The 12,225-nt window shown below is 46.2% G+C and overlaps 1 protein-coding gene across 1 annotated transcript in view; it reads left to right on the top strand.

Annotated features, from left to right (window-relative positions):
* qser1 (glutamine and serine rich 1) overlaps positions 1 to 12,225 on the top strand; it is a 63,865-nt gene that overhangs the window by 13,473 nt on the left and 38,167 nt on the right. Inside the window, exons 2-4 of the mRNA XM_084337614.1 lie at positions 6,992 to 7,083; positions 7,251 to 7,394; positions 8,080 to 11,406. Of these exons, the coding sequence (XP_084193740.1) occupies positions 6,992 to 7,083; positions 7,251 to 7,394; positions 8,080 to 11,406 (3,563 nt within the window). The remainder of the gene's footprint in view (positions 1 to 6,991; positions 7,084 to 7,250; positions 7,395 to 8,079; positions 11,407 to 12,225) is intronic.

The raw sequence follows: 12,225 nt of genomic DNA, 5'->3' as shown, positions 1-12,225 counted from the left end.
CTAGTCTGATCATCATCTCCTACAGGGGAACAATGTTTTCAATGTCCAAAATTTGCTATGGGATCATCATGTTATGATGTTGTCTGGAACCCTGAGAAGCCACTCTCACAAAGATAGGTAGTGCAAAAAAAAAAAAAAAAAAGTAAATAACGTTTTTTTTTTTTTTAATGACTAATCGACGCAACAATTTCTCGTCGACGATTTTTTATAATCGACGTCGTCGATTATGTCGACTAATCGTTGCAGCCCTACTGTCAACTAAAGCGAGCACTCAGAAGACGTGCACCGTTTGCCAGTGCAGTGATTGCAGAATGTTTTTATTTTTTTGTATACTCGCCATACTGGCGAGTGGTCTTCATGAATCACTCGCCAAATGTAGAAAATACTTGCATTTGGCGAGTAAAGTGGCCTAATTTCCTCCCCTGATCATGCGTGAAGGAAAGGGGGGGGGGGGGGGTCGTTTATAATTCCTTGATCGTCAGTAGCGTCTTTTTTTTACTATGGGTTGATACGTTGATCAGATGGATTGCCGTGAAATGAATAAAAAATCGGGCTGAAAATAACGTTAGATTCCTCTTACCGTTCGCCAATGAGACTGGCGGAAAAATATTCCAATTATTTGACGTTGATCTGCTAGATCCATTTCCCGTTTGTATGACGCAATAAACGCCGAAATCATATTGATTATTGCGTTTCGAAAGCGATCCCAATGCACTCAAGTGTGTATCTAGATCCACGCTACAAGATATTACTGCAGGAGGATTCTCCCAGATGCACAGCGCCACTTCCGGTTTGGCTTGGAGTGTAACTCGCCCGACATCCACCATGCGGCGGTATTGAGGCGTTGCAATATCAGAACAGGGTCCAGCTGCAACAGCGGAGGGAGGCTGGATGAATTATGAATGCCATGGTGAATTTCTTTTATATTGATCCCAAAAACGAGTTAACTCGTTTCTGGCGCACAACGCATGGCGGGCAATAACGAGTATACTCGTTTTTGGCGCACAATGTGTTAACAATTGTGTGTATTGAGCCTTACTGTATTGTACCATTCTGCAATATGTTAATAAAATGTTCAATCAATCAGACCAGTAGACATGTATATAACTATGGCCGATAGCCCGATACGGCCAACGTCAAATAACGTTAGAAAGGTTGCTGGATGTCCACCAACCATCAAGCTAGCTAGCCAACATATCGATTAGCCTATTTGTTTACTTGGCCCACAGGTGCTTGCTTAGCCAGGTCAACATATTTTAAGACAAGATGGCTAGCTAGGTATTAATTTCACAAAATACTTAAAATGCACCGTTATAACGTAACGTCAGCTAAACACTTTATAGTTTAACTTGACTTGTGCCTGGATTTAGCATCAACCGACATTATCTTAGGTTTTCTATTTAGAGTCTTGTCATGTGCTGTGCTTGCGTAGTTTTGCCTTGTTGACATTTTGTAATAACTATTACCATACTTTCTAGTAGCTACACAACATGTAACGTTGGCTAGATTATGAGAACAACTCACACCAACAATAGTTTAGTCAAAATCCATGCATTTGAGACTCGACCATCGTTTTACTGCACTAACATTAGTGGCCTACATGTCATAATGTAACTACATACTTTAATTGAAAAAAAATCAGATAAAAAGAAAATCGGATCAGACAAAAAAATTCAGTCAGTCCTATCCGAGGCAGCTCTTAAGTCTTCTGGATAACTTCACTGAGCATTCCAGTACATAGTCCCCAAGGTGGGTTTGGCATTTGGGGTGAACAGACCGAATACCACATTCCACTTGTTTAGGCAGAGCAGAGGCATTTATTATAAGTGAGCTCCTCCACCCTACCTAATTCACTAAATAAAGAATTATTGTTTGTCACACTCAGTAAAGGTTCTGTCCAAACTCGAATAAGCATGCTGACACTTAATTTACATGCTGCATCCCACAGATCAGGTAGAGCACTTGGTTGTCACGATACCAACATTTTAGTTTCAATATTATACCAATATTAATTTCGATACTTTCGATACTTTTCCTCAAAATCAGGGAAAAACTCTCAGATGTCATTATTGTTCTTTATTTTAAAACACAACAATGAACAATGACAAGAATAAATCAATTAAATTAAAAGCAATGGCATTCAAAATGCTGGAGAACTTTTTTTGCACTCAAAAACAGTTGCTGTACAAGGTTTCTGAACCCAGCTTTCTCAACTGTATATATATATATTGGAACTTGGTCCATACAGATGAACTCTGCGACTGCCCTGTTGAGCCTTTTATCATCTTTGGACTAATTTGTGTACTTTATATGCTGCTCAAAAAAAGCAGAGGTTAGGTTGCTTCTGAGTGGGGGGAGTCACTCTGTGAGCCAAATGCAGCAGACTTCTGTAGTTAAAAAAAATTCAAGGGGTAGAAAAAGTATGGTTGTATTATTATACATTTGTCATAGCAGAGGGCCTATTAGTTAGTTAGAGAATACCATAATTTACCTAGAAAACATTTTGATGAGTGAGACTGATTATAGCCTATCATAATCTAGAACTAGGTTATGTCATATTGTAGGCTGTTTAACAAAAAAAAACGTCTTTATACAGTGTGTATGACCCATTAATGGGCAATTGTCAAATGTCTGTATAAATCACGTTTGTGACTAAGCCATAGAGATGCTGTGTTTAGTTACTAGCTTTCAGCACGGCAGTTTAGGCTATTATTAGGCATTTCAATTTATTTTCTATTCTTGCGAATAGCATTGTGGACATTTTCTAATGCTCGTATAAGGAACTGTAGTCACGAGAGCTAGCATAGCCCATCCAACGAACGTTGGCATCAACGGCACGACCACAGCACCGATAGGGATGGGTACCTTTCACATTTGAACCGATACCGGTACCGGTACCTGTGAATCGATACCGGTACCCAACGGTACCTTTTTTCGGTACTTTAGTCTCAAGAAATTTAATTTACCTACCTCAGTCGTAAAAAAAAATCCAAACTTCAAATAACTACAATTTCGACAGTTTTCGGCTTGTCATTGCTCCGACTGCTTTGTTGTTGAATCAAGTCAAATCCTAGGTAAGCATCTATTGTGCGTGTGAACGTTGACATGAAAAGAAAAAAGTAAAAAATAAAAAAAATAATAATAATAAAAAACTTTTTTTTTTTTTTTTTTTTTTTTTTTTTCTCTCGGTTTCTCACCTGATTCGATACTCGGTAGTACCGACGTGTTTCGGTTCAGTACCTCAAAAGTACCGAATTCGGTACCCATCCCTAAGCACCGACAGGAGCCACCGCAGCACGCAACGCCAGCCACCACAACCATCCGCAATCGCAGCGAGGATCCCCACTGATCAACGCCAGCTAGCCAGCCCCAACTAGAACTACAGCTCGCCAGCTACAGCTCGCCAACGTCAGCCGAGTTCCCCCCATGCTAAATGTGCCAGCCAGCCAACGCCAATCAACAAAGATCCCCACTGCAACTGCCGATGGTTATGAGAACTAACTAATTGCAGTGAGGATCTTTATTGACCAACGCCAGCTAGCCGGCACACGCTGCCAGAGTCAACTCGGCTAACGTCGTTAGTAGGGATGGGTACCGAATTCGGTACTTTTGAGGTACCGAACCGAAACACGTCGGTACTACCGAGTATCGAATCAAGTGAGAAACCGGAAAAAAAAAAAAAAAAAATTATAATTTTTTTTTTTTTTTTTTTTTTTTTACTTTTTTCTTTTCATGTCAACGTTCACACGCACACTATATGCTTACCTAGGATTTGACTTGATTCAACAACAAAGCAGTCGGAGCAATGACAAGCCGAAAACTGTCGAAATTGTAGTTATTTGAAGTTTGGATTTTTTTTTTACGACTGAGGTAGGTAAATAAAATTTCTTGAGACTAAAGTACCGAAAAAAGGTACCGTTGGGTACCGGTATCGATTCACAGGTACCGGTACCGGTATCGGTTCAAATGTGAAAGGTACCCATCCCTAGTCGTTAGCCCACACAGCTAGCGAACCACAACTCTAGCCAAAGCCAGCTAGCCAACGCCAATCAACAAAGATCCTCACCGCGACCGCCGATGGCCACGACAACCAACGCTGCGCGCCACAGCAGCCCCCATCAGCACTGCAGTCGTGCCACCGATGCCAACGCTCGCCGGACGAGCCATGCCAGCTCCCGTCCCAACTAGAGTTTGTTGTTCTTCATTCCAGAAGGTTGCTTCCGGTAAACTAGCGCAACGTCACCACTGACGGCAGCGCTGTGCTCCAATAGGAAGGCATTCACATGCATAAAAAAAAGTACAGTTTTTTCCCCAAACGCAGTATAGTATCATTTCAAACACTCTAGTACCGCAGTACTATACCAATACCGGTATACCGTGCAACCCTATGCACTATAGGGAAAGAGTGAGGGGTTGGTTTTTTTTTAATGTAAATGATGATTGTTTTGAACGGGAGGCATCCAGTCGTGATTTTCATACCAACCCTACTGTCTCATGTGGGTGACATCATCAGATAAACCTATGGCACAGTCTCTGACAAAAGTGACTCATAATAATGTAGTAAATGTACACACTGTTTGATTATGTGGGGGGGGGTATTGATCAAATCCCTATTTATTAACATGCTTCATAATAAAGGAGGAGCAAAAAGCTGTGAGAGAACTCCCTGTATGATGTAGATTGTAACAGGTGTGTGTGTGTGTGTGTGTGTATGAAAGAGGGAAATAGAAAAAGAGCCTGACCGATGACTCCCTCTCAGCTGTCTGTGTGTTGTTTGTAAAACAGCTGCTTGCCTCCTGGCCAGAACATCACACAGTTGGAATCAGGCTGGCTGCCTGTGTCTGATTGCCTCTCAAGAATGTCCCTCTCTCTTCTAGAATAAGAGACTGATTGTCAGATAATCCAAAATCGGACTAGACACGGTTTCATCACCCCCTCCCAACTAGGGTTCAATGGGCATCGTTTGGATTTGAACGATTCCGGTTCCGATTCTCCATTTCGATTCCTGTTCTAAACGATTCTCGATTCCGATTCTTTGAGGTGCAGGTCAAAACGGGTCACAGCTTATTTCGCAGGAGATTTTTTTTTTTTTTTTTATCTTTAATTTTTTTCATACTATTCACATTGTCAGTTGACTTGATACAGTTTAATTTGGTTGCTGTACTGTAACTATGGTATTAATTAACAAAGTAAAAAAAAATATATATATATATATATATATGTTACTTCCGGTTCCAGAACCGGAAGTTAGGAACCGGTTCCTATTAGAACCGGTTCTCGGTGCCCAACCCTACTCCCAACGTTTATTTTTGTTGACAGAATGTCATGTAATCTTACTCCACGTCACCATCACCATGTATATTTTGTGTCAATATGAGTATAGCTGATATGTTAGTTACAGCATTATACCTGGAAGTCACTGTGTATTAACGATACTAAGGATACATTCTTCATATATATATATTGTTTCATTTCAGTTATTTATTTGACTTGCTTTGTTTCATTACTGCTGCCGGTGACATTTAAATCTCCCCCTGGGTGATTTATAAAGTAGGCCTACCTTTCTGCCGACCTAATTAGCTTGAAAGCAGTTGAAGTGATGTCGCTCAGTTCTGCTCTATACCTTTTGTGTTTACAAGATGTCCCCGTGTTTAGTCTGTAGCTAAGCTACCCAATGCCCTCTAAAAATTAAAATACACAGTCTCATCTCTCCTGGTTACCCGCATGTACTCCTTTTGTACAAGTCATGGGTATGTGCGTGGTGTGTGTTGGGTATAAGCATTAACGGTGAATATTGGGAAGGGAATATATTCTACATACTTGCAGTAACAAGTAGTATCTAGGTTAAGGCTATCTTGCAGTGTAGGCCGCTAGACCTAGATGTGAGACTGAATCATTGTGGAATTGATCCATCTCAAACCACCCCACTGTCTTTTCTTGATCATCCAATCAAAACTGTTGCTTTGTAAAGGCAACTGAAGATGTGGCCCAATGGCGTGCATTAAGCTATTTTGTTGTAGGGCCATCTAGCTCTGGATGTATTAACCTTTTCATGATAAAATATTGCTTCTATAAGGCCTAACAAAATTAATAGTTGGTTTCAGGTTGCCGACCGACCCTGCCGATTTAGGTGCGACCCAATATATTTTATGAGTTTAAAAAAAAATTATATATAAAAAAAAAATTCTTTTTTGAATAAAGTTTCATAGAAATCTTAGTCAAACATTTAGTATTATGGATATTAAACATGCTGGCAGAGTACATGCATCCATGTTGTTGTGAACATTTTAATTAAATAAAGAAATTCCTTATCCATAGTCGCCGTGGGAAAGAATAAAATACAAAAATAAAATAAAATAAATTCCCTACCTACCCATGGCCAAACTGTCAACCAACCTGAAACCAACTATTAATTTTGTTAGGCCTAACCAAGTTAGGCTGAACAAGAGAACCCCCCCCCCCAAAGAGAATACAGTGAAATTGTGGTCGGGTACGACCAGTGCCGTGAAATCTGTAGAAAAGTATGGCATGGTCTCTTTTGTAGAGCATAAATGTGTACTGGTGCCCAAGTGATCTTGCTTGAAGAAATGTATGTTTGCCTCTCCCTGTCCTCCATGTTTAAACACAGTGCAGTTACCTGTCACTGCCACAGGGTGCCCATTTTCCACAGCACACAGCTTTAATGTCGGATAGATTTTGAATAGCCACCATTGCACCTGACACACTTTTGCAAGCTGACATCATATAGAGCTATTAATATCACGCGTGGTCAGCGAGATATGGTATGATAGACCACAGGCAGTCGACGTGTCTGTCCCGTCACTCAACAGAAATAAATAGCCCCCGGGCTCTGTCGAACAAACGGCCCAGAACCGCCTTTACCTGGTCGAGGAGTTTCGTCCGAGACTTGGCTTGTCTCGGAGAGCCCTTAGGGGGCTGTGTGAATGTGACTGTGTGTGTAATTGTTTTTGCGTGTTCTTTGCATTTCCAGTTATGGTGCCACACACCTAAATGCCGAGCTCCTGCAGCGGCAAAGCTACGCCCATCAGCTTCCCACCTACACCACGTCTCACCACCCCGCAGGTCAGCAGAGCAACGCAGAACCGGTCAACGTAGCACCTTTTGTCCGTGTTATGATTGAAACAGAGCTGATATGATTCCGTTGTCCTCAATACTGTCTATAAACAATTTTGGATTCCAGCCCAACTTTGGTTATGTTTTTCTTTTCTTTTTTTTTATCTCCTTTCCAGGCCTGTCGGGAGCATTTGACACAGGTGGTAATACTTCAGAGACCTCAATAATGAGCTTCCTGTCTGCCATGGAGTCTAGAAGCCTTCAGGCTGGTCCTGTCGGTTCACTGCTCCCCCCGTTCAGACCCCCGTCATGGCCCACCGGTGAGGACACTGCACACATCCACCTCGTTGAACTTATTCACACTAAGGCCATGCCAAATTAATAGTTTGGTTCCGGTTGCCGACCGACCCTGCCGATTTATGTGCGACCCAAATTGAGTTTGAAAAACAGAAATAATAATATATATATATATATATATATATATATATATATATATATATATATTCTTTTTTACAATACAGTTTAATGTATCAATAATGAGAATATATAAAAAGCAAGTATTTCACAATATATTTGCACATCTCTCTGACGTCAGGATATTTAGTGAGCAGTATATAGGGGTGGCATTTTTAATACTACTACCTTTGTACATTGTACTTTTGTAGTACAGTGTCTTTGTATTTCAACCTTTAGTATTATGGATATTAAACATGCTGGCTGAGTACATGCATCCATGTTGTCGTGAAAACATTTATTAAATAAAAGAATTCCCTATCCCATCCATAGTCGCTGTGGGAAAAAATAAAATAAAATAAATTCCCTACCTACCCCATGGCCTTAACTGACAACCAACAGGAACCAAACAATTCATTTTGTTAGGCCTAATATCTTATTATTCTGCACAACCAAGCATTTCTTTGTTGTTTTTGTTTCCACAGCACCGCTACTTGCCTTCATTCTTTGCCTTGATTCTATTCTATCCTGTCTATGCCTCCCCCCGTGCAGGTACCAACGCTTCCACCACAGAGCTATATCTGACTGGTGCCCTGCCTTCCGCGGCCACCTTTCCCTCGCCCGCCGCCCTCTCGTCCTATCAGCACGCCGGTGCCTTCCCCTCCAGAAGCTATGCGACCGCCCCCTCCCTGGCCCTCCAGGACCCCGCCTTCAGCACCTCCACCAATGGCCTGTTCTCCCACCACGACTCCCTCCTCCACCTCAAACCCGGCCCCGCCGCCCTGGCCTTCAACCACCTCTCTTCCCCGTCGCTGGGCACCACGCTGCCCATCCAGTCCTCCACCTACCGCTCTGCCCAGGAGTCGGCGCCCCACCTGCTTCAGCCCCAGTTCAGCCTGCTCCCCACCGGTTTGGCTGCCTCCCACGGAGTCCCCCAGCCTTACGCCGCCCCGGTCTTCTCAGGCTCACTTCAGCGGGAATGTAGTGTGATCAAACACCACCAGAGGCCTTCCAGTAGCCACACGGCCTCGGAGCAGTTGCCCAGCTCGCAGCACTCCTTGCAGGGGTACCTGGGCTCGGGCAGTGACGGAGATGTGTCATATCAACAGGGCCCGTCCCCGCAGACCCCCGTCTCCTGTAGCCCTTCTGCAGGGACGGACTCGTCTCAGGGGGGGGTGAACGGTGCTCCGCAGCCCAAAACAGACTCGACATCTCAGGCTTATTTGTCTCCTTCGGGGACCAAGGCTAAAGACTGCTCTTCCAAAATGGCCCCACATCCCTCCGGTGGCTGCGAGGGTCACGGCCACTCGCAGAGCCTGACGGGAGGGTCTCCCGAGAGCTACTCACCGGGGCAGAAGCAAAACTCTGTGATTGCCAGCCAGCAGTCGGCACAGCTGCCCAACCTGCTGTCCAACAGTCTCCCTCAGACTTACGTCAGCTCCCACACCCAGTCCCAGCCTTCCCACTCCTCCTCAGACAAACTGCCTTCCCTTTACAATACTCTGCCTTCATTCTCCGGCCAATCTGGCAACGTGTCATCCGTAAGTCAGTCCCTGGTCTACTCCTCTAGTCCCGGGGTGGACCAGGGACAGGAGGTCCAGTATGGAACCCAGGTCCAGGGCTTGTGTCACGGGAGCCTCTCCTCTCAGAGCTACCCCACTTCCCATTCTCAGGGTGCCCCCAACAATGTGACTTACAACACATCTCAGTCACAGGGGCAAGGTTTGGTCACTCAGTCTCAGAGCTACGCCACAGGACAATCTCTTAATTCTTCGTATTCCTCTACGCGAGGAGCCCTGACTTTGCCCACGTCGAACTCGACACAGGGGGGGTACACGCTGATGCAGCAGCAGCCGACGGGGGCGGGAGGTAAAGCGGACGGCACGCAGAAGTACCTGCTGTCGGCCCCGTCGCCCAACTACTCCTCCGCCGCTCACGCGCAAGCCTTACAGAACAACGTCAGACCCTTAGTGCAGGACCTGAAGCCGGCCTACGGGAAGCACAAACCCGACGGGGAGCTTCCCGTCCGGGACCTGCAGCAGGCCCTACAGCCGAACTCCCTGGAGACGTCCCCCGCCCCCGAGAGCAACATGGCCGCCCACAACAACAATGTGGTCTATGTCGTCTCGTCGAAAATAGACGACCGCTATAAAACGCAGAGTGTGATCCGGAGCAATTCGCGCTCTGAGGACCAACTGATGGGTCTGGGGGGGCAGACGAATATCTCCCAGGCGAAGGACGAGAGGATCGGCTCGCTCAGCCAGCAGCAGCACCACATCGAGCTCATAAGCGGTGCCAATAGTCACAGAGCAACTGACCACCCCAAAACGGCTAACTCTAATATATCCTCCCGCGTACCTCTGAACTCGGAGCAGCTCAAACAGCTCAAAACCCCAGAGACTCGTCGACACAACCACCAGAACCACGGCCAGGTCCAGACCCAGACGCAAGTAGCCCAGACTCAGTTCATCAGGGTGCCCAGCGGCCAGGTTCTCTTGGAACCCAACCAGATGATCCTGCTGCAGCAGCCTCTCGGTCACCCGCTCCACAACTCCTCCAAGGTGGCGCACATGCAGTCGGTCCAAGGCCCGGGCTCCGTTCCGGTCCAGTACCTTCAAATGGACCGAGACCTGATGAGTCCCAGTGTTAACGGCGGCCACAGTCAGCAGGGCACGGTAGCGTCCCAACAGAGCTCGGTCGCCGGCGATTCTTCAAAACACCTATCCTCAAAAGACCACTACAGCCAATCGGTCAATCAACAGTCGCACCAAGATGCCAAGAATCACTTCGCTCTGAACTCCATCTGCTTTCCCGACTCCATGCTGCTGGCAGACGAGAGGAACATCCTGTCCATCGACGACGACATCCTGGCCGCCACAGTGGCCGCCTGCGGTGTCCTACCGCAGGACTTTGTCAAAGCCACGTCCGGCGGCGACGGCGGCGGCGAACTCATGGCCAACCCTGCGGACCCCAAGGATCACTTCCAGGCCGTGGACATCAGACACATGTCGCCTAGTTTCTCCTCTGCTCAGCAGGCAATCATGGCCACCACTAACTCCCATGCCATGTCCATGACACTAAATGGAGGTCAGATGACCGCGGACTGTCGGGGGCAGTCTGTCCACCCCAACAACAACAACGGTTCGGACCTCAATGCGAACGGAGACGGCGGAGGCTCGGAGAACGACTACCACCTGGCCGGCCAGCCGTACGATCCGGCGGGGCTTCAGAACAAACCCAAGGGGAACGCGAAGGGTATCCGAAGGGAGGACGGCCTGGGTTCCGAAGGCTTCCCCAAGAAAAAGGTCCGCTCCAAGGGCTCAACCAAGTCGGTTGGGCCCGAGGAGGACAACAACGGACAGCCGAGGCCGGCGAAGCGGGGCGGGCAGGCCAAGAGGCAGAACTCGCGCGGCAGCGACACCAGCTCCCCCTCCACCTCGGACACGGTGTACGACGGCTACCAGCAGCAGGAGAGGATGAGGCAGAAGATCCGCGAGGTGGAGGAGAAGCAGCCGGAGGTGAAGACGGGCTTCATCGGCTCCTTCCTGGACTTCCTGAAGTCTGGCCCCAAACAGAGCTTCTCCTCCAGCCCCGCGCGGACTATCAGTCGCCCCAGGAAAGCCTCCACCTCGTCCAGGCAACCTCAGTGCCCCCTGCCCTCCCTGCCCCCACAACTACCGCCGCCGTCGGGCTCCTTGTTGCCCCACGAGGGCCCGGGCGGCAAAGCGCTGGACGAGGACATGCAGAAGAACCTGGAGACTCTCCCGTCATTCAGCTCGGACGAGGAGGAGAACACCGGGAGGAACCAGGCGCTGCGGAACAGCATCAGCTCGGCCCTCTCGGCCCTGGACGAGTCTGCGGACAGGAGAGCCAGGACAGGTAACGCGTTGTTTACATTTTGAACGTTATTAACTTTCACAGCTCCTTCTCTTGGGGCCTCTAGGTTCATGTTACAAGCACTTGATTTCAGCATACTGGTGCATCTCAATCAATTAGAGTATCGAGGAAAAGTACATTTATTTCGGTAATTCAATTCAAAAAGTGAAAATCATATTGGATAGATTCATTACACACAGAGTGAACTATTCCAAGCCTTTATTTCTTTCAATTTGGATGATTATGGCTTACAGCTAATGAAAACCCAGAATTCAGTATCTGAGAATTTGAATATTACACAAGACCAATAATAAACAAAAGAAATATTACAGAAATGTCGGCCTACTGAAAAGTATATGCACCCAATATTTGGTCGGTGTGGCATGGAGGCAACCAATATATTTCCTCAATATTCAAATGTATTGAGATGCACCTGTACATATAAGGTCAGGTTTGTATTAAGAGGAGGCGGGGGGTTATTCTTTTTTAATTCAGATTTTCCCGTTCATATAAGCCTCAATTAAGAAAGATATTAACACATTGAGTGCCACGCCTCTTCCGGGAAGTGCATCTGGCCTTGCCACCCATTAACCCCATGTAAGCGCTCACCTTGTTTGTAGAGCTAAACCTATATTTTATATTATAGCTATGAATCTAATAACGCCGTCGATTGTCAGTGGGTTTCTTCCGGTCAACGTGCAAAATGATTATTTTTTCATCTATACATTTCCGTTTTATACCGTGGTGAAAATGATCGGATCAACGCAATATTGATAATATTGAGTCTTTACCTTGTAAATGATGTACTGCAAAAAGAATAAT

The sequence above is a fragment of the Notolepis coatsorum genome (genome assembly GCF_963971535.1).
Source record: "Notolepis coatsorum genome assembly, chromosome: 20".
Classification (NCBI taxonomy): domain Eukaryota; kingdom Metazoa; phylum Chordata; class Actinopteri; order Aulopiformes; family Paralepididae; genus Notolepis; species Notolepis coatsorum.
This window is presented reverse-complemented; position numbering and strand designations above follow the sequence as displayed.